Genomic DNA, 23,537 nt, shown 5'->3' with positions numbered 1-23,537 from the left:
GTTAAATATTTTCAAAAACCCACCAACATGGGAAAGTAAGAGGTAGAGATGTAGGAAAAAACTCCTAAGGGATCTACAGGGGGAAAGAAAAAACAGAGCAACATATTGTTGCAAAAAGCTTCAAAAATGAGGGAAAACAGTAACACTGAATGCAGCCTAAAAACAAGAGAAAGCAGATTATGACATGGCAGCACGCGAATTAACATTCGAGAGCAGGAGAAATTCTTCTGCATTACTAAACGTGTCGCTGGAACACTGTAATGAGGTCCATCACGAAAAGCACTACAGGAGAACACAGCAGAGAATTCCAATAGATTACAAAAAACAAAGCATAATTTAGATGAGAAGGTAAGATTTGCAAGCCATGAAAGAGTATCAAGAAATTTGCTATCTTTTCTTAGGTCACTACTAACGTGAATCCATTTCCTCTAGTAGATTTAGTTATTAAGAAGTCCACATGTCAGAGTAATTGTGAAAAGTTATCCGGGATATTTTTTAAAAACAAGTTCATTTAAAAGCAGACTTTTAAGAAGTATGCAAAAAATTTGAGAAAGACATTTCCAGCACAAGATACTTACATTTAAGTTCAGCCCTTAAGTTAGTATATGGAATTGTTACAAGTCAACAGTAGGTGGTTTATAAAATGTAATTTTATTTAATGTTACTTTGCTGTTACAGAGGGCATAACATTTTCACAAGGCTTTTTTGGGACTACAATCAATGATTAGCAACACACAATAGTGGTCCAAACTCTCTAACAATCACTGGACAAACTTGACACCTTCTCACATGTGCACAAACCTGCATGGAAAAGTACTAAATTTTATACTTGGACATGTGAACTTCAATTGGTTTTCCCATTCCAGTGTATCAAGAAATGACATGCACTTTAGTCTGCCAAAAAGCACTGCCTGTACTCCAGCAGTAACATGCTGCTTCTAATACATAGTAAAGTGAATACCAGAACTACAAAGGCAGGAGTGTAAGTGAACTTTTATTGGGAAGGGATATCAACTTAAACAGCAGCAACTGAAGATGAAGAGAAGCCCCTGTTTTTGAAACACACAAGCTTCTGTATTACATGATACGGGAAGCAACTCAATTTGTGGTTTTCCAAACTTTAAATGCTCAACTTGATCTGGCCCAGAATTTCCATATTCCTACTGAAACGAATACACAGTAGCATGTGAAAGTCAATTATGGAAAGGAAACCCTGCAGAGTAAGAAGGGAATGTGGAGAATTAAATGCTATGTGGAACACTCTTTAGTTGCATTTAACTACATTTTCATATCTTACTGTAATACAAAACACAGTCAACTGGCAGGAACTGGTTCAGATTTGTTTTTAAATACCAGGTACACTTTAGTCCGCTACATAAGTGTTTGGAAGTTACTTATGTTTATATGAAATGAAGCTATTAATACTTTTCTACAGCAGTAACCGCACACCAGGAAGGCCAGGACAAACACAAATCAAGGAATGGAGTTTTCCCAAAGCTGCAGTGTGAAAAGACTATAAATTGATTTCCATACACATGGATGGGTTTTCTTTGCTATAGGAAATCCAAGTGGAGCTATAAGGAATGGAGACGTGTAAAAAGGTTTCTTGAGAAGGAAAGGGAGAATGACGCCCCACGTGCAGTTTAGTTTTCTGCACCTTCTGCAGCATCACATTCTTCTCCTGCACTGTCTGATGTCCATAACTAGAAAGAAAAGAAAAACAGCGTCAGCTTTCAGAAGTCCAGCTCGAACTCCAAAAAGGGACAACTACTGACTGTAAGGAAACGATAATGAATTAGACTTAAGGACGGCCACAAAGTACCAGGGCACTGGCGCTGCACAACCCTGGCTTCCAGTGCTTGCTGGGAGAGGGGTAACTGGACAGAGCTCAATGAGCTGTTAACATGCACAGGGCACAATGAGCTTTGCCCCTCAGGCAGAGTAGATGTGCTCTTATTGGCCCCAGCTTTTGTGCTTAACAGTGAGCTGTGCCATCGATGCCAGGCCATTGAACAGCCTCAACAACACCTCAACAGGCAACTTCCATTTCAAATGCAGCAGTCTGAATCTTGCAAGTGTAAACTGCTGGTTTGGTTATTGAAGCTAAGCACTTTACACTGCTAACAACAGACATTTCTACTGAAAGAGTACTGCAAAATATTAAGTGTTGCTGTAATTTTAAATACAGTGAATATTCAGAGAGGGTATTTCCTGAAAAACTGCCACAGTTGCATATTTTAATAGAACTTAGCTGTTCCAAAAGGCACTTTTCTTATATGGTTAATCATTATAATAGCATACTCAAACAAACTGATTTTATTCTTAGTACACTGAAATTTCAGAGCTTTTAAATGAAAATCAGGACAACAAACAAAGCAAGCTACACTGGATGTACACCAGGAGAAACTTTGTTTTGAGGTAGTCAACAAAACAGTTTGAGTAAGATTCCCTGACAGATCACAGATGACCGTGTTTTAACTCCTTGTCCTATCTTGTAAGTTAGGTTGGGCTGAATGCTCCTTCTCCTGTCTACCATAAGGCCAAACAGGAAGAATGTGAGCTAACCAGGTTGTTATTCCAGATTACACAGCATGAAGTTGGACATAAACTTACACAACATTCAAACTAAGTTATGAAAAGGTATCATAGGTAAACAGCCCAAGTCAGTGCTGTGCTTTGCACTAGAGCAAAATAAGGGTTTCTTTTTTCCATCACAAATAAGCAAACAGCTGGTTACAGAACCAGATAATACATAAAAAAAGCAACTTACTGTTAGGTTGTCTCTAAGCAACTGCATGATGAGAGTACTGTCTTTGTATGAGTCTTCGTTCAGTGTATCAAGTTCTGCAATTGCCTCATCAAATGCCTGGAATAATTAAACCATCTTTAGCCTTTCTATTAACTGATCATTAAGCAAGCAAAAGCTAAACCTATCAGTAAAGGTAGCTTAAAAAAAAGGCAACATTAGAAGTTAATGACCTGAATTGCTCTATTTGAAACAAATCCATAATAAAGGTATACTAAAAGCTTGCCACGCTGCTGAAAATTTAAGTCACATTGCAAATACAGCCTCTGCTTGTACCCCCTCCAATCCCACTAACAATAATGAGCTTGGAAACCAGAAACTTTGAATAGAATCATTTCCTTCACAAACTCTAAGAAGTAATAATTCGTACAGTTTTAAGCATAAACTCTCTTCTACTTTCCCTGCAGGCATACCGGGAAAAAAAAATTGACTTACTGTCTTTGCCAGTGTGCAGGCAAGCTCAGGATTGTTGAGAATCTCATAATAAAATACAGAGAAGTTAAGAGCTAGACCCAAGCGAATTGGATGTGTTGGCTGCATCTCCTTCTTGCTGATGTCAAATGCCTCCTGATAAGCTCCCTGTGAGTTTTCTATTGTTTCTGTAAAAGAATGACAAACAAAGTGGTTTTGGGTTCGTTTAAATTTTTTAAAAGGTATTACTGCTTAAATCACTCCATTAATGGGAGGCTGAACAGTGCTGTACGTAAGCCTGTTCTTAAGAAAACACTGCACTTACTTTAATCAAAGTAATGATTTTACGCCCATCTTAAGTACAGCTGCCACTGACAAAACACAGGGACCAAACTAAGCTACTACAGAGCAAAGGTATTCAAGAGAGATAAACACAGAGAACTTGGTAAACACAAGTATCCAAGATTACTGTATTGCTTCAGTGGCCTTTGATACTTTAGGTGAGGGGGGGAAAAAGCATTTGTGCATTACTTTTTCTACAGAACTCCTACTTCATTCCTTGCACAGGATGGACATGTTCATCTGAGTTACGTGTGCAGAGTAAAGAAGACCCTACTTCTTGAGGAAGTTTGGAATGCATGTACGGCATGTTCCTGAAAGACTGAAGGTTTGCCTCCAAAAACTGCACATAGACAGGTCAAGACAAAAAGCCCCAATGTTGTGCCCAAAATAACTGGGATAAACACCACAGAAAAAAGAGGTTGCCAGGTCAGAAAGTACTTCAGGAGTGCTACCTATAGTCTATTCCAGATTCACTTCTGATAGACAACCAAAGGGCCAACAGCTGCCCTATATGTCCTGCAGAATGGAAGGAGACTGCAGGAAAAGAAAGGTCATTGTCAGAGCTCAAAATACAGCTCTCTGAGGGACCTACTACTGGAACTGCTTTAGCAAATGCTGGTAAAAGAGCTTGGTAAGTAAAATGTAGTAAGCTTGCAAAAGAGTCAAGACAAATTTGGATTTTCCAGTATTTACACTGTAATGAGTACTAAAGGACTATCCATTTGTTGAGAACAGGTGAAAGAAGGCAAAAAACTAGCAAATCCAGGAGATAAATTAGCTTGTAAATACATAAAATATATTTGAAGCTGAGAAAATAAACAGATGCTTAGGGATGGAACATCAGAAAAGCTTAAAGTCTTGAAGTTTGCAAGAAGTTAAAGTGGAAAATGTCCATATGGTAATGCACATAAGCTGTAACCTCACAGCTAAACCCCAGCAGGATCTGTTAACAAGGTTATATCAATCTCTCTTGCACTGTATCCCTATCAGCATGTGTGGCATTTAATTTAGCCGAGAGGAGCTGGTATTTCTGTGCTCGGACAAGCCCAGATTTGTAGCTGTTGCTTGAGACAATGTATGAATCAGATGATCTCTGTGAAAAGCAAAGGCAAGTTTTCTCTGCTACCCTTGGACTTGCTGGTGATACTTGACTCAGGTTAAGGGTTAAGAATTTCTGAATGCAACGACACTTACTCCATTCTGTATGTCTTCATCTTTCAACTTGAATGCTGCTACAATACAAGGAGACTAACGAAGCCTTTACTGAAGCAACAACCAGTCCCGTCCTCCCACTTTGCAATGCAATCAGTTTCAGGCAGCCAACACTGTCAGATCCTGCCATGCCCAACCCCAGGGGACAGTCACTGAAGCACCCATGTGCTCCAACAGTCCCTCTCCTTTGTGTAACAGCATTACTGCAAAACTAATTTTAGTTTGTTATGTAGACATAGATCACTAGCTTATGCCATACCAAGAGTTTTTAACATCACAACACTATCTGGGTGCCTTGCAAGACAGTTTTAATAATTAATTCAATACATCTTCTCAACGCACAGTTAAAATCTTCCCCAGAAGAGGTTCCTAGGTACTTACAACTACCTATGCACATGTTCTAACTCCTAGGAAAGGTGTACAGTCTCAGGATGCCCACTATCAAGTAGCAGTTCCTAGGCCTTTTCTGCTGAATCCAAAAGGGCAAACTAAAATTTCAGGAACAGTATTATTCCCATGAAAATCAATTAGAGTACAGCTCACACTTTAGGGCTAGAGTATCGACCTAGTAATTTTGTTGCTTCTTCATAAACTTAGGAGACTACAATGAAGTCTGCTTCACAGTGAAATGGTTAAAATTTATAGATCAACAGGACTCCAATATGGAGTACAAAATGTTACAGAGATTTTACTCTCCCACACCAACTTTATTTTAGTAAAGAATTACAAACAAACAACATTAAATATATTACCATACCTTCACCTACATTGTTTTCCAGAAGCTCTGAATAAGCATTACGGAGGAACTTTTCAGAAATTTAGGGTAGCTGACAGGAGCACCAGCTGAAATTCCCTGGCATACTTAAGGTCTATTCAGAGTTTTGCTCTCTGTCTGTAGGAAAACTGGAGATTTCCAACTGAAACACAGCTAACTCACGTGAATTTGGAGTCTGTGTATTTCATTTCCTGGCCCCTCACCACAGACCAGAGCTGTGAAAGACCCAAGGCCACAAGGTACTTACGTTTTCTGTCATCACCACAGGCAACTTCAGCAAGGTATCGGAAGTAGTCTCCCTTCATCTTCAGGTAGAATACCTTGCTCTCTGGATTGGTTGCATTAGCTATTAAATATTTGTCCAAGAGCTCCTGAAACAACAACAAAACACACATTGACATATCACAAACACCACTGCAACTCAGTTCAATCTACTTCTCTCCCAGAGGTTTGGATGGACTCGAATGTTTGCTACAAGGCTAAACAGAGTTTTAAGGTAGTTTAGATAGATGCACACTTATTTCAACAAATTGTGTAAAGGCACAAAACTAGAGACTGTATTAGGATCAACAGACAACTGTCCAATCAGACTGCAAGGAACAAGGAAAGGTTTACTGGTGTACAGTTTCAGGACCAAGTTTAGTTTCAGGATATGCACTTCTCATTTCAAAAACATTGCAAATGAGCAAGCTTTTACTGGAAAAGCAAAACACTACGCAGAAGGTTTCAAAGCTACTTTTTTTTTTTGCATCAATTGTGTTTATTAGACTTATGATAAGGAATCTCTAGCTCACCTACCACAGGGAGTCAAGGATTCAAACCCATCTAGTCAGCAGCCAACCTCACCAAACTGCACCAGTTCTTTGCAAGGCTCTAAAGGAACATCTGCTCCAGCACAGCAAGGAAGCATCCTTCATATCCACCCTGCCATTCCCAGAATGAAAAGTTATACAGTGCTCTCCAGCACACCCTGAGCTGCTGCAAACATCACTCCCCTTGTTCACAGCTCCCCTACCTGATAACTAGAAGGACAAGGAAAGTTTTGCAAGCCTCCAGCAAGAGAAGGAAAGTCTCTCTCCAAGGCCGCAAGTCATCCTAAGACAGGGGAGAAGAAAGGAGAGAAGAGCTACAGGACTTTCCCTCATAGAACAGGGTAGTTCAGAGAACTGTGAAGCAGGAGAGCAGCTTCTGGCTGACCTTGTCCCTGAACTCCAGAGATTTTACCCAACTCATTATTACAACCACCCATATCCTCCAGAGTTGACAAAAGATGCAAATGAGTTCTGACAGACTCAAGGAAACCCTGCAATACTTAGAGCAACTTCACAGTAGGAATGTAAGCGATAAAGATCTGCATTTACTTATTTGGAAAGTAAACAGGTCATAAAAGGAGCAGAAAGTTTCCACAAAGCTTGCAGCTGGCTAGTAAAGAGTTTTGATACAGGAACATGTATCAAAATGCATGAAACTGCTACAAAGGACATATTCAAGGAACTGTAAGCTTTCTGCACAAAAATCCTTAGCACTTTAATTGGCTACTAGAGCACTATAGTCAAAACAAGCTAATGTCAGACACAAACCCACTCCCTATGCACACCACCATACCATTATTACTTCCTTTAACGATCAATGGAACCAGAGCAGTCCAGTTCAAGGCATTTACTCATTCCAAGTCCATTTGAGGTTTTGGCAACTATTTTAAACTGACACTTGAAGTAGGGTACTTCCAATTGGGTTAAAAAAACATTTTTGCATCCTAGCAGTGTGTGTCCCATGGATGTAACACTGCAGTGCCCAGGCAAGCTCCCTTAGAGATCCCCACCAAGGCAGTATGGAAAGTACAGAATCATACTGCCCTTGATACCACCCTAGAGAAAACAGCAGGAAGGTAAGATGATACCAAGCCTGACACACCCTTGCACCTACCAAATCAGAGACAGATATTTTTAGGAGTTTCTGTAAGGCTATAAAACCACGGCCAAAGCCTAGACACCGGCTACTTGGCAAAGGGCAAGTGAGGAATCTGTGTAACAATTTAACACAGTCAAGTGTGCAGGGGCTTGAGCAAACATACAGAACAGTATAGCTCACTGGTGTTATGGGAAAAGCAGCAAAACTTTATGCCTGTTTTGAAACAAGAGTTAAGAGGTAGTAGGCTGATGGGTAGTACAACCCCCATATTAATACTGTTATTGTGCATGAATCATTCCGTATTAGAATGAGTTATTCCCACTCTACAGATTTCTACAGAGAAAAAAACTTCACATTTTGGCTCGATGCTTTTCCTGCTGCTTTTCCCCTACGACAATGTCTACATCAGCCATAAAAGGACAACATTACACAAACCAGTTTCAAAGTCTCAGAGACAGCAACAAGTCTTAACATTTAAGTTTGATTTTACAAGTAACTGCCCAGAATGATGAAAGGTGACACATAATACACCTATGGTTTAGAAAGGTTCCATAAATCCATCAAGTTTGAACAGCAACCACCAGCCTCTAAAAGCCATCATATCGTTGGGACTGCACTAAGCAGCAGAGATGTGATTTATCCATGTGCTCGGATTAACTGTGCCACAGTCTAAGGAGCACTGACCAGACAAGCAGTGAAGATACTACATGGCATTTTAAACCAGGTATTTCACAAAACTGTATCTCTGATTCATCTTTTAAATGCTGAAATAAAACTTTTCAAGATGTTACAACTACATCAACAAGGGAACAAACAGGCATTTTTCTTCTATGCTTTCCAAAACATAGAAATTTACTATATACTAAGCACACAAAGTATTACCCATTTTATTACAAAATTCTATCTTTGGAGGTAGCTCTAGCACTAGAGCTGATCTGGCTTGGCTATGACTGAAAAATACTTAACCCCTGGAATCTGGTGTACGCTAAAGAATGTTAACAGGAAAGCTTTAGCACGTCCACTTTAAGCTGAATCTGAACGCTACATTCCCTAGAGCATTAGCACCCACTTTTTCTTCCCCCCAGATGGGGTAGGCCACACACTTCAAGGAATATGAAAGGATTTTGCCATGGTGCCAGCCCTACCACAAGCAAGCAGCACTGTGGCCTGTGTGTCAGTGCATCCTTAAAATGCTGCCTTCATTATGCAGATCTGAAAACCAGTGGCTCTGTCCAAACTTCCGAGAAACTTAGAGAAAAAAGTGGATGCTGAGAACGAACTGCAGTTTTTCAGGCTGCAAAGAGTGGGTTTATTTCCTAGGCACTACTCAGGTGGAGGAGCTGAGTAGCCCAGCAGCTCCCACTCCCAGTTCATCTTGAGCACGTCCTAATCCTTACATAATACAAGTAAGGAAGAGACCTGTGCCCTTGCTTCAGCTAGGGTGGAATAACCTCATTCTGGACTTTACATATTCAGTTTTGTTTTTTTAATAGTCTTAAATGGAACAAGATCTCATTTATGAATCACTTAAGTTAGAATAGAATCCAAACAGACTTTGAGTGAAGCAAATTATTTATCAGGCCAGATGTTAATCTTTCAAATCATTCATGTATTTGGTGTACTTCGTGAGCTGCTCACCTCAGGATATCATCATCATTTCTTGGAAGGCATCTCACCCTCCCTCTCACAGACAAAATGTTGGTGGGGAGGTGAGAGCAGACAGCACAGTAAGCCAACTGATTTACTTTACACTGCTGTGAGTCAGTAATAGCCAGGAAAACTCACGATTTCCTGCATCTGTTCTGTCATCTTTCCCCACTTGGACTTTTTTACCTTTCCATCAGACAGCAATGAGCCAGGAATCCTTATTTTAAGTAAATATTAAATAAAATGACTACAGGCAGGCAAAGCAATGAAGCAGACCACAGAGAGCCTCAAAAGTTTTTGTGATAATTTTACTTAGGGAGAGCCAAGCACTGCCAGAGGTATAATTCTGGGATGAAGTAAGGCAATACATTAGACTACCACACATGCTCACATACAGTGAACATGCCCATCCCTTTTATGTATTAAAATACAGCTGCCACCATCACTTAAGAACTGCAGCTCTTCCCATCACCTTCCAAACCAAGCCTTGAACAACCAGCAATTACGTGCTCTGCAACACAAAACAGGCCTCAGAAGCTGCATGAAAGCCATATGATGTCTGAGCTGCTGGCCTGCCCTGATGGGGGGTGACTCTCAGAACCAGGAACAGCATGAAGACGCAAGAATCAAAGCTCTATCCTTAGACCAGACCCTTTGTGTTCCACTGCAGATGCATTACAATGGGTCTGCAGTGTGACAGTCTGTGGTTGGTAGCTGCTGCTTCCCTCACACTAATATATTATGCTCAAGTGGTGTGCTGGTCCTCCTAGAGCATGATGACATTTCCCATCCCACTTCTCAGAAGTGTTGCTCATCCATTTCAATTTATTTCTACCTTCACAGTGTGCTAACACTCCTGTCATCCTAACAGCACCATAGTCTCATACATGATATTCTTTTCTCCTCCTATAGAAGGAAGGCTTATTTATCTATTACAGAGATGCCAGCAACAAAGGGCCACCACTCCCTGGAAGAGGTCTGCAGCTGCCTGAAAAAGCCACGGGGGAGCAGGCTGGGAGCCTGGTAGCCCAATACTTCTTCCCCCTGAAAGCTGAGGTTTTTTTTTTTCTTTCTCTCTCCATTGGCAAACTTACTCCTCTACATGCCAAATGAAAGTTACACTTCAATTGCCTATTCACCTATTCTCCATTCTACTCTTGTTCTTTCCCAACTACATAACTATCCTCTCAGTCCCTTTTCCGCTCTGTTTAAGTAGGCTCAAGGGTTGAACATGTGGTACCCACTGACCACTGCAATTAACCTGAGCCAGAAATACTAAGTCAATACATCTGCTCTCATCACTTCCCCACTATTTCAGCTTTATGAAAAGCAAACCCCGAAGGAATGTCAGCCATACCTTTACTTGAAGTGTCTGACACGCACAAGGCAGCTCCCTGAAGACAGAGCACCTTAATAATTATTTGTGGTGTGTGCATCCAGCCAACATCTCACAATACACTAGCAATCCTCCTCTGCAATTCATGTTCCAGTTCCACTCCACATATGCTGTTACCTGTTTTCAGGGCAACACCTCCTTTAAAAACCTCACGTCAAAACAGGAAGTCCCACCACTCTCTCCCCATCTAAGCCTATTTTAAAAGGCAAGACTGATTGAAGCATTAAGTTCAATCACAGTGTACACTAAATACTTTCTGTACAACTTAACTACAGGGTAGGTTCAAGTGGCAGAAAAATTCCACTGCTATCTGATCTGTGCTGTTCTCTCCTCCTGCATATCCAACTATAAGAAATCTCAACAGCAAAGATGAGTTTGGAAAGAACAGATCTTGGATACCAAACTGACTTTTTAGCTTCCTTCAGCAGTTGTGCCATTTAGAATTGGACTTCAGTAAGAGCAGCAAATACACAAGTCTAAGTCTCCTCATACCTTCCAATACCAGTAGCTAGTGGATATGTTCTTCACACTTAACCATGCAATACCAGAGGATGAACGTGAACCAGGTCAGCTCCAGAGATTACCTACTCATCACAAGTGGTTTGATGCCAATTTTCAAAGCAAACTAAAGACACCATGTGCCTGGGTATTGACAGAAGATCTCAATGTGGTAAACTCAAGTAACCCAAAACATTTACAATGTCACCATCACTCAGATGTCAACACCTATGACATGTTTGGGTCACATCACCAGCACCAAGTTATTTAATGTTATGCTGTTAAAAGACTGATCTACATTGCCATTTGCGTTTCTCACTGAGTGCAGCTTATCATTAATTTTGCTCCACCAGAAGGAAAAAAGTCAATGTAAAAGCAACCATCAGAAACAGCAATGCTCTCCAAAAGTTTGTCCTGTAAGTTAAGCTGCTGCATGGTATTCAGCAAGGAGGAGTATCAATATTCTAAATGGCTGGCATAGAATTTTCTGAATTAAGTCTATGTTAGATAAAGTTTGATTTTTCAAGTCAGACTGTTTCAGCAACACCCTTGAGACTAAAGCCCATATATCTTACTTCAAGTTGTTTGAAATACCTTATTTCAGCACCATCTCCATTTTCTGGGAATGTAATTTTAAAGGCTATTTTTAAAAGTGAACTTCCAAACCTTTTGTGGGAAGTAATTGGTATTTGCAGGTTTTAGTAATTTAAAACAATGTCCTTTACCTGGCTTGAACGCCTATGACACAAAAAGCATCTAGAGAAAAAACAAAATCCAATAGTAGTAATTTTTTTTGACAGAAGAACAAACTAATAAATATTAATACATATAATATTAAAAAAATTATATTCCTCCTCACCGCATAATGGAGGAAGTTCAATTATATGGAAAAAAGAGAGAAGAAAAAAGAAACCAAGCTGAACTTCTGCTCAGCAGCTCTTAGCTGTCCAAGAGTTCCCAGACCTGCCAGCAGAGGAGGTGTCATCGTTCCACAGGGTACCGATTTTTCACAGGTTTTACAGGAACTAGACTGAGTTTTGTTGTTGTTTCCTAGATGTTTCTTCCTACTCTGAACCAACACTGAATGTTCCCTATTTTGAGCTTTCAAGTGCTTTTGCGTTTTTTGTTTTGTTTATTAAGGAGCACTGAAGCTCACCACCAGAACAGATGCTGGCTGGGTAACAGCAAGGAACTGATTACTTAATGTTGTACCCCACACTAACTGGCCAAACCCCACAGAACAAAAAAGTTCTTCACATGCAAGTGAAGAAACTGTTTCAAAATAAACCTACTTTGAGACAAGGTTCCTTAAGAATAATGCACAAGCACAGAGTGCATGTCAACACTTCTTTTAGCAAGTTAACTCACCACTCTGAAACATGGATTCAACATCAGAACCCCATCTACATGAGCAGCTTGCGTCCCACAGGAACAGTGTGAAGTGTGTGAGGCTACATAAATTCAGCCAGGACTACAGTATATAAAATATTTGGAAAAAGTATTCAGTCTCAAGTATTTTTGAGGGTCCATCCAGAACCAATATAAGGGAAAAAGACTTAGAAGCAGCATACAGAGAAATGGTTTCCACCCTAACTGCAGTCAAAAAGCAAAGCTAAAAGTTGGTGAGGCAGCTCAGACCAACATCACCTAATATAACTTAAATGTGAATTTAAACACATCAAATATTCCAAAGTCTCTGACAGCACACATGATTGGTGTGGGCTCAGACCTTTCAATAAGGCTTCTACTCACAAATGACTGCCTGTTTTAATCATCCAGTGAAGTGGTATTTAAGACTTCTTGTCTATTTCAAGTATAATCAGTCATTCCAAAGTCCACAGTATGACTCACTGCAACCTAGGTGTGTTTTAACGTTCAGCAGTTGTTTTCTTGAAGGGAAAGGAAGAGTCCCCTGCTGCAACAGTAAGATCACTTTACTTTCAACAGTGTAATTTTGCGCAACTAAGTTCTTCATCCTTCAGGACTCAAGCTCTATACATCAACTCCTCTTGGGAGAATATTAAGTGATTTTCATACAGACCTCTTCAGACTAACAGCATTTCAGTTTATGTATTGAGGAAAATATGTGTGCACCTTTCCAGTAATGGCATGGCCTTAAGATGACCTGACAAAGCACTGTTGAGAGCAGAGACAAATGTACCTGACATGAGAACAGAGAGGGTGACCTAATTCCTCTTTTCCATTTGGTTCCATGTCTTTGTCTACACAGTTTTAAAAACTGGCAGTCAATACCTAGGATTGGCCCTGAATGAAGTATCTGGAATCCCACTTAACAAATGCACTGGAAGCCTGAGCTGCAGCACGTCTGCCCACACTATTCCCACCTGGTGCTGAGATTAATTTAATCTAGAATTTACGCTCACTGTTTATACTTCTCCTCAAACAAGTTTAAAAGTTCTGCGGTCCCCAGAGAACTATGTAAGCCAGGAACTAGAAGTGTATGGAAATGCAAGTTCTTCTTCCTATAGATTTTCAGACAAAATGAACAATCCAGTGCAAGTCAGAGAATTATTTAAGTTTTTATGGAACAGCCTAAAGTTTTCCAGTTTCGCCCATCAAAGGTAGAAATGAGTCTTTAAAAAAAAGTCATCTTTTCAACAATTATAAATTTTTGATGAATTAATGGCTATACAACACAGTCAAAAGCTTTCAGGAAAATTTCCTTGGTATCTGACAGATTTATCTCAAATTGATTCTAACATCCTTCCATGACTGCATTTTACATATTTCTAATTCCTCAAAATACTTTCAAGTGCTCTTCTCCTCTTAGCAAACATGCATTTTAGACACCAAATTCTTCTTCATAATCCTGGCTATCTAAAAGCTTCTTTCAGCATCCATTTGTGACCTTGCATAACATGATAGAATCAAACAAAAAAGCCTAAATTTTCATTTAAAAATACTTCTATGCTCTGCAGCTACAGAAGCCCAAAGGTAAGATTAAATGACTGACTGAGGTATATCTAGACTAACAGCACTCAAAAGGAACACCAGCACACAGGAGTTACGTGGTCTTAAGGTACATTGCCCTTACACAAAACTCATTTTGACTTGCTTTAGTTCTCTTCTCTCTTTGGAAGCCCTTGATCAGAGGCTTGGGACCACTGAAATTCAAAATGATAACACAACATCCCTTTCTTCCCATTGCTTAGTGTAGCTTGGAAGAGCCTTCTGCATCATCCAACTTCATCTTGAAGGAAACCCAGCAATACGTTATTTCACTCAGTCTATTAGGAGTATGCCAGTAATTTGTTATTCCCCAAATGAGACAACAATGAAGCCTAACCTTAGGTCAGAAAAACTAAAGGCAACTTTTCAGATAACTTGGCTACAACACTATCTCACAGAAAGTGAGCCGTGACTTTTTGCTAAGGTACTGCTACCTACTTTTACTAAAAACAATTTCTGCTTACAAGAATTTTGCAAGATGTATTCAACTTCAGAACGAAACTTCCTGATGAAGCTTTATCCAGGAAGGATGTGGCTGTCAGTCAGGTAACAGTGTATATAGTATACTGAGAAAGTTACTATTAAAGCAAATGGAAATGTTTCCGTTTTCAGAGCTGAACACCACTCCTATATCCAGCTACTTCAGTGAATGGATCATATAAATTAAAGCAGAGAATAAAGAGTAATAGAGTGTCTTGGGGTGACTTGATGTTGTATTGCTTATCACTGCACTATGCCCAGAAATTAGTATATATGTCTTTCTATGCCTTTAAACTGAGCCTGAGAGGGGAGAGAGAACAGTGTACTTTTTCAAAGCAGTTTGTTTTCATGTTCTGAGGACGGAGATAAAACCTGTCTGCTTCTGCAGAGCGAGGGTGGGGGAAGCAGCTTGCTTGCTTTCCAGCCAGCTTTCGGCCAGTTTTTCAGCTCCTTTTCCTCCGGAGAGTTGAACATTTGTTTTCCTGGGACTTCATTTTTCCTTTTTATCTTTGCTGGACTGTTTCAACATCAGAATACATCGGGAGGAATTTCCACTGAGGCCTTGGCCCTGGAGGGGGCCCACCACCCTGTCCCAGCTCCAAGGAGGGAGAGAGAGACTACGGAGGGACTCTGAAATTTTCCCAGGTTTTTCTCTCCACAGAGGGAGGTTATCTTATTTAGCATTATTATTCTTCTCCCGTGTGTTTGTTAAATAAATAGTTTTTATCTCTTTCACTTTCCTTCGAGGAAAATCCAATTTTTCCCGAACCTGGTGGGGGAGGGGTGGTTGTAACCTGCCTTCTCTCAAGAGGATGTATTTCTAAATTTGGCCAAACTGGCACATAGAGCAAGTAATAAACCTTTATCGATGTTAGAAACTGGTAAATCAAACCCTTGATTACTTTAACAAATTTAGAGAAAGGCACAAGCAAAATCATAGCCAATTCAGGACTTCCAGTTCTTAGATCTTGACATCTGATGTTTTCGTGGGTGCACAGACCACAAGATGTGAAACTCAGCACTGAAATTGTTTTGCTGCCTCTCATAAGTGCCCAGCTCACACAAACTGGGTACTGTTATATATTCAGATATACAGGATGGATTAGTAATTGACAAGCTTACAAATAAGCAGTATGCTCAGCTGAAGTGTTCTGATGTTGGTTCCAGCTTCCTGGGATGCAGAAAGGATGAGGAGGAACTTGTAAACACTCATCAAATGAACTTGGTGGAGCTATACTGAGTAAGTGCCACAAATGCAGTGCCTGAGAATAATTACTTACCTTACCTGTCTGTGACAAAACTGGCTTCAAGTTAATTGGCAGTAGGAAAGCACAACCACAAGTACCATCGAGGGGCACCTGGCCCCTCAAAGACCAAGAGTGTAAAGCCAAATATGAAAACATTGATTAATCAAGTGTGCACCCTCACCTACCAAATAACGAAGTATATCCATGCACTTTTACCAGCCCTTCCTCTGCTATCTTCCTCACTACCTTCCTTTCTTTGAAAATCGGTCATCCCCCATTACTGAAACCAGAATACCAAGCTGCAGTGCCTGTACAGAAATGGGTACAATCTACAGCTTTAATATTGTGCTACACAACCCCAACTTGTGCCATCATAAAGAAATCAAATGCTAATAACCTTCAAACTCAAGTGTGCTCTTTCCTAATCAAGTTCTCTCTCTCTCATAAACAGTCTTCTGTGTTTTACTTCAAAAAGCACCTATCACATTAGTATGTAAGGCAGTAGAAATGCCTGTGAGACAACTGTCTAGAAGCTAAGCGTGACAGTGATTTACAAAATCTGTTAAAAGCTTCACTGCATGAGCAGAAAAACAGAATTCGTGGTTCTGTTTTCCAGTTCTACCTAGTGAGCACATCCTGCTTTCTCAAGGCCACCAAACCAGTAAATGTCCTCCAAGAAATTTAATAATTCTAGCCAGCATATGGCTGTAGGGGGAGGGGGCAGCAAGCAATGACTGCATGGGATGGAGGCTTCAGCAACCATCAAAATTCCTTGAACTGTTTTTAGCTGGACTCTTTAACAGTCTGCAGTCTGTTCAAGAACCTCAGTGTGTTCTAGGCTTTGTTTCTGCAAGAGTAAGTCCTTTCTCAGAAATGATTCCATTTTCTCTGCACAAGAGTAAGGATTCCAGCAGCAGCTTCTACTGAAGGATGACAGAAAAGGTAAGAGAAGGCAAAACTATGAATAAATAAAATTCAGATCTAAGTTTCAAGTACATTAAAGTAAAAAAAAAATTAAAGCATTAAGCTCCACAATTCTTACCACAAATGTGTTGATGGTTGCTAGAAGTTGTGCTAAGAACACAAAGGAAAAATCATCTCTCTCCCCACAAATAACTTTTCATAAAAAAACATTATTTATTCCAAACTATTAATTTAATTCACATTCACTCCACAATTCTGGATTTGTCAAGAAGTAACGTTCCCAACCTGACTTTCATGAAGTAGCCTTTCCTTTTGGTCAGTCACTTAAGAATTGTAAGTTACTTTAACGTACAAAGATTTAAAAATTAATACTTGAAACACTGTCCCAACCATGACTGGGACAACTAACTCAAGTCCAAATGTAGTATTAAGTGACTAGCATGTCTAACCTTCAAAATAAAACTGCATCCTACATAATTCCCTGTATCAAAAGACTGTATGTAATACCCTTTTACTGGGTTTCACCTCTATACCACATATATTTTTATACAAAGTCCGTCTGTTCACTGAAAATAGGAACACAGAGACAAAGGATTCACAAGACATGAAACTCTGGTAAATGATTTACATACCAGCATGAAGCTGATACCTACTGCATCTGCCAAATTTTTGCATGTGCAATAAAAAAAAAAAAGATTTCACTTTTCTGTAGGCCAAAGGTAGCAGTATGGAAGAAACAGAGCTATGGTCAAAGTTATCCATCGTAAGACATCAGATATTTTAGCTGACATGAGGAATCTATTTGCTACTGCAAGAAAATGCCAGCTTCATTTTCAATGGAGCTATGAGCTTGTGCTGTTGAAACAAACTGTTCTAAACATTACCTTACAGTATGGTGAGTTTTGTTCTACTTATTTTAAGTGACTAACCTTAGAACTAGATCTACAAAATGGATAATCAGAAGTCGACAGACTTTTTTTACCTGTTTTTATTAGCTTTTATTGTTTTTTAATTATGTGAAGCAGCAGTAGGAACAACATTGCAACCTTGGGGGGAGGGTGGGAGGGAGGAAGGAAAGGGAAGCTGGCAAGAGCAACACACCAATCCATGCTTTCAACAATTAACAGTGCAATCTCACAGAAGATCAAAGCATCCTATCAGCCTTAAGACAGTAAAAATACAGATAATATACACCTTATAGCTAAGAACTACTTCATTGCAGGCACTGCCACAGGGTACCAAAAAGAATCAACAGCACAAGTAATGTGACTGTTCCTGCATTTCTAAAAGTTCAGAATGCCCTTGCTCATTTCTACAGAAACGGGCCAACATGGGCCTGACACAATACGATGTAAAAATGTTTACAGAGGACACTGTGAAAACAGATGTTTGGAAAAAACTGAAAAGCCTCAGGTATGTAACTTTTCTACACAAAATTTTTAAAAAATATTAAAAAAAACTTTTAAGTTTCAGCTAGAGATACCAGAAGCAACCACCAAGATACAGTTGTTTTCAAGCCCTAATGATCTTAACTACAGCATCTGCATCAAGATTTAAACTGCAGGCAAGTAGTTATCAAATCTCATCTCTATTACTCCAAGAAGAGCTCCAACACATCAGGACCTAAAACCTGAACACACACAAACAAATGCACAAAAACCCTCAAGCTGCAGGTGGACAGCACTGCCAGGCAAGGGCTGCCGTCCTCCCTGCCTTGACACTACTAAAGAACAAAGGAGCTTGAATGCAACACAAGTTATAGCCATGCAAAAGGACCAAGGCTCTCAGAAAACCCACCTGTTTAATCCCCAGAAAGGTTCAAATTCAAAAGTTAACTTTTTAAAAAACCTAATGCCACTGAACAGTGGAGTGTGCATACAATTAAGTAGGTCTTATATTGTACATTCCATCTTCAAAGTTTCCCACATAATTTCACTAATTATATGAAAGGTGCTGCTGCATCCAGCCTTTCTACATTATCTAGTACCCCATGTCTTGAAATCACTCAAGTCAAGAGAAAGCAACATGAACTTTGTGCTCAGAGAGTATATGAAACATAGTTCAACTTTATCTTGAAAAAAATTAAGTTGCCAACCTGTTTCTTTATTCAATGAGAAGAAAGTTTCAAGAACAGTTTTAACTATGAGTCACAAAGGATGACTCAACATTAATTCTCTACATTACCAAAGAATTAGTCAATCAATACAGGGAGTTCAGCAAAACCTCCTAGTGTACCTTTCAAATAAAACATTTGTGCAAGTTGTTTGACAGCCATACCATTTCTCCATTAGAGAGCCACTCTCACCTGAAAGGCCAGTCATAAAATTAAGTTAAAAAGCATTCAGATCATGCCTACTTGTGAGATAGGCAGTTAAAGAATGACAGTTAAATAATCAGTAAAACTTTGATTTTTATGTATATACCTATATACATATATCTCAATGTCATTTGGAATGCCTGTATTCTAGTGGTGATCAAACCATGCCCTGAAACAATACCTTACTTAAGTGGCTTGGGACACTTTTTGCAGGAAAAAAGTAATTACAGATTCAGTGTTGCTGATATTTTAATTTAAAAATTGGCACTATATTTAATGCTAGCACAAGTATTTCTAAATGAAGATTTAGAAATATGCCATACCAGTAGATAAAAAAAAGCCTTTTGAAAAAACTGTTAGTAGTATGACTAACAGCAGTCACACTCCACCCAACACACCCACCCCTGCTAAATCCAAATACTTCAGATGACAAGCAACCTTTCCATACTACTTGCCAGCAGTTGTTACAGTTTAGCTGCCATCCTAGAATTAAAAAAGCATCTCTGAGATTCAGCTGAAGAGATCTGAAAAGGCTACAGGCTGTTACCATAGTATTAGTATTGGAGAAATCATCATTCAAAGGAGGAGCCAAAACCATCGTGTGGCTCAGCTTTAAGAAACCCATCTTCTGTAATGCCTGCTCGTCGTGAATTCCAGCCTCTCAGATGCTGACTCATGGATCATAGGAGTGCTAGATGGAGAAGGGAGGGAATCGGAACAGAACATAACTGCACACGGTCCTCAAAGGAGGAATAAAAAACCAAAGGCTTCCATTTCCTCCTAGCAAAGGAAGGCACAGCTTTGCAGCACGACAGGACAGGACAAGCATGCTCAGCTGTACATTTCAGTCTTCACTACTTCCTGCATACTTCCAGGCCAGAAGGGGAACGTTGCCAACAGGCCATTGCTGAGAACAGAGAAAGACTACAGTGCATTGAAAAAATCATCTAGCACAGGAAAAGCTTGCTTTCCCTACATCAGAGGTCTGTGCTAGCACAGCTACCAGAATACCTGCTAGCCACCATCAGATGGGGTGGAATAACTTCAGTATAGACAATGTGAGAAGTGGTTCACTGCCTCTCCCTGTGGAAACACAAGCTCCTTGCCAAAATGGTAAAACCCATATGGGATTTTATGCATCACCTTCTCTAAGGCACTAGATATGGTAAAAGGACAAAGGGAGATTAGGAAGTCTGAAGAGTGAGCTTATGTGGAGGTCCCAGGAAGTTAGTTCTGAAGTGGGGCACTGAGTAGAGAAGAGAAAGAAGAGTGACACAAATGCTGGCACTGCATCACACAAGCTTCTAGTGAAACTCTTGTCACAGGAAGTAGGAACCCAAAGTACACCCCATAATTTCATAACGGTGAAAGTTTCACAATTTCAATACACCTGTAACTGCAGAAACAGTTTTGCTCTTGTGGAAGGGATGGGCTCTAAAATGTGATAAGGAATTAACTCAACTGATTCGTAAAGCTAATAAATATGAAAATTAGTTTCAAGAAAAGGTAACTCACTTTGACAGACTTAGAAAGAACGAACAAACCTAGGTGGCAGCACACAAGGAAGCATATAGGTATTTTCAGCACAATCCAAAGAAGAATTCCCTTGTGCGTGAGCCAGAACACTTAATCAAGAAGAAAATTCAGTTACTTCCAAACCAGTCACCTTTAAATTCATGTCTCCTAAACCAATCTAGAAGAAATTTACCTCAAAATTCTTTATTTCCCTATAGACTTGCTTCCTCCTGTTCTCACAATAGCAATACTAGACAGCAAAAAAACCAAAGGTAACTAAGAGGAGCAAATAAATCACTGAAGACGATCTGCCACACAATTACTATTGCACTATGCACATGCAACTTCTTGCAGCTCCCTGGTCATGCAGAACAGGGTCCAGCAGCCTCCACACTGCTGATACACATCTCTTTGAGCTCCTACTACAGTGCACTACAGTTTTCCTATCAATAGCATCTGGAATTCTGCTGCTTCCACAGAAATGAACTTCTGGGCTTTGATGCATGCTTAGGGTGTCATTCCAGCCTTTACACCTTAGGTTTTCATTGTTCCGTAATTACTGCAAATTCACCTCGAGGATACCCTGAGAAGTCAGGGTGCATCTAACAGAGTAAATTTCTACATGTCTCTTTCCCACCTTCAATACAGATGTCTCAGCTTATAAAGTCAAATTTATGTTAAAACATTCCTCAATATGTCTCTTGAAGACCCCTTGAGAGTATTTTTCTTCATGAGGAAGTAAACAAAATGCACACATGGTTTAAATGTTTGTAACAAGTTATGAACTGATCTGAATAAAAGTTTTCATGTTTTCAGCTTATCCTATGAATAGGTAAGTTTACTAACCACAGCACAGAGTAAATTCCCTGTACCTCCACAACTACCTGGTGAAATACTGCATATGGATCACTCCACCCGAATATGTACCTCAAAGATACTCATTTTGAGTATCTCAAATGCCTCTACACATACAGGGTCCATAGCACAGTGCAGCTGATCTTCCCTATCACAGTGACCCCACATAATGGTTGTAGAAGTTACTGCACTGACTTCCCCTACCCCAGCACTTTGCATAATATGCCCCAGCCGAGTTCCCAGTCCTTCCCCCAATACAGCAGCACACTTAAATACTGCATTTCTTTACCTTAAACAAAATAGAAGAAAAAACAAGTCCCCACTTACCAGCACCGTGGTGCAGATGGACCTGAGCTCAGATTCCACCTTCTCCCGATAGTCCTTGATAAGCTGCATCTTCTTGTCACTGGTGTCTGTCTTCTGCTCGATGCTGGAGATGACCCTCCAGGCCGAGCGCCGTCCCCCCACCACGTTCTTGTAGGCCACGGAGAGCAGGTTGCGCTCCTCGTTGGACAGCTCGGCACCCTGCTCCGTTACTGCCTTCATGCAGGTGGCCATGTCATCGTAGCGCTCGGCTTGCTCAGCCAGCTTGGCTTTCTGGATCAACTCGGTCTTATCCATGGTGGCTGGCAGTGAGACAAGAGCAGTGTAGTAGCAGAAGCAGGAGAAGCTGGGGATGTCACACTAGCAACACGAGAATGCACCTCAAAACCTGACAGAAAGAAGACAGTAACCATGATGGTGGGATAAACACCACCGAACACGATCCTATCGGCACCCACCGCAACCCAGCAAAAAACAAGGATCACTGTGAGCCTTGCCTCCCCTTCGCAATCTCCAGGTGCTTCTCCTGAAAAGACGGACTGCAACATCCTGCCCTTCCATGCAAGGCTACGGGAACTCGTCCACCCCTCGGGAAACCACGACCTAGAAACCCAACCGCGGAAGGCACACTCGGTGCTATCCAAGGGACGGCAGCCTGGCGCCCGAGCAGTGGAAATAGCTGTTTTTCCATCAGAAAAAAGTCATCACTCTGCTTTTCCTCCGTGCCCTACGTGAGCCTATTAACATGCCCTCTAACAGGGAGTCGTGGAAGGATTCCTGGTTACCACCCAGCCTGAGGCCCTCGCCCAAATCCCTACCCCCGTGTGCTACGAGCCCTGCGGGCGAGCGCCGGAGGCAGGCGGGCATGAATGCCGAGACTGGCGGGAAAAAATACATAATAAAAGCAGCAAGGCGAGGTCGGCCCCGGGGAACACGGCAGGGGTGAAACCCCTCCAGGACCCGCCTCCCTGGGAGCGAGCGAGGCCGGGGCCGCGAGGCCGGGGCAGGGGCCCTGGGCGCTTCTCCTCCCCACGGCGGGGCGCAGCAGCCCCGGGCCTCCCGGCTGCGCCGGCGGCCGGAGATCCGGCCCTCAGCGCGGGGGGGGCCCCGCGCTACGGGCGGGGAGCGCGGCCGCTCCCGGTGCGCGGCAGGGGGTGCGGTCTCGCGCCCAGAGGCCGCGTCCCCTGGGACGGTGGGGGGCGTGGGGGCGGCCGGCGGAGTCCCCGTGGCGACGGGGCGGGAAGAGGAAGCGGCGGCGGGTGCGAAATGGCGGCGCTGGCTGCACCTCCCGCTCCCCGGGGCCGCCGAGCTCTCCACGCCGCGATCACAAAATGGAGGACACGGCGGGAGGAGGCAGCGGAGCTGGGCCCATCCCGCCGCCGGCCGCGGCCTCGCGCTCACCTGGGTCCGCCGGGCTGTGGGGCCGGGCCGCGCCCGGTCGGTGCCGCGCTCGGGGCTGTGGCGGAGAGAAAGAGCCGCTCCCGTCTTGGCCGAGCCAGCGCTGAAGGGCGTTGGCGCGCGCACCGACCCGCTGCCCGGCCCGCGCCCACGCGGCCAATCGCGGCCCGGCCTGCGCGCCAGGCCCCGCCCCTCCGCGCACCGCCGACCAATCGGAGCGGAGCGCGCCGCCGCGGGGGCGAGCGCGGGCAGGGCGCGAGCTCGGCTGGGCCCGTGGGCTGCGGTTGGGGCCACGGGGTTTCCTCCAATGAGATCCAGGGTGGGGTGACGTCACTATCTCCATGGTGACGCCGCTACACCCACCCCCCCGCCCCCCTCCGCCCCCTCCCCCGCTGCTCCCCCCCCCCCCGCCGCCCAGCGCCCGGCACCCGGGACCGGGAGGGGGACGGGGGACCGGGGGAGGCAGCGGGAGGGGGCGCGGGGCTCCCGGTGGGAGGGCCCGGCCGAGA

General features: G+C 42.2%; 1 protein-coding gene across 1 annotated transcript; it reads right to left on the bottom strand.

The window, feature by feature from the left end:
• Positions 1–632: 632 nt before the first annotated feature.
• On the bottom strand, positions 633–23,185 carry YWHAQ (tyrosine 3-monooxygenase/tryptophan 5-monooxygenase activation protein theta). Its single transcript, XM_032104308.1, has 6 exons — positions 23,032–23,185; positions 21,634–22,018; positions 5,794–5,917; positions 3,242–3,405; positions 2,771–2,866; positions 633–1,703 (listed from the first exon to the last, which is right to left on the bottom strand). Exons 2-6 carry the CDS (start codon positions 21,925–21,927, stop codon positions 1,644–1,646), a joined length of 738 nt encoding a protein of 245 aa, XP_031960199.1. The 5' UTR covers positions 21,928–22,018; positions 23,032–23,185; the 3' UTR covers positions 633–1,643.
• Positions 23,186–23,537: the final 352 nt, after the last annotated feature.

The sequence above is a fragment of the Corvus moneduloides genome, chromosome 3 (genome assembly GCF_009650955.1).
Source record: "Corvus moneduloides isolate bCorMon1 chromosome 3, bCorMon1.pri, whole genome shotgun sequence".
Classification (NCBI taxonomy): domain Eukaryota; kingdom Metazoa; phylum Chordata; class Aves; order Passeriformes; family Corvidae; genus Corvus; species Corvus moneduloides.
Note: the sequence above shows the minus strand (reverse complement) of the source record. Positions and strands in the feature narration are given on the sequence as shown.

Coding starts and splice junctions, on each gene's coding strand:
- YWHAQ (XM_032104308.1), bottom strand. CDS start 21,927: ATGGATAAGACCGAGTTGATCCAGAAAGCCAAGCTGGCTGAGCAAGCC. Junction 3,406..5,793: donor CTGTGGTGATGACAGAAAAC/GTAAGTACCTTG, acceptor ATTCTTTTACAG/AAACAATAGAAAACTCACAG. Junction 1,704..2,770: donor TGCTTAGAGACAACCTAACA/GTAAGTTGCTTT, acceptor TTTTCTTTCTAG/TTATGGACATCAGACAGTGC.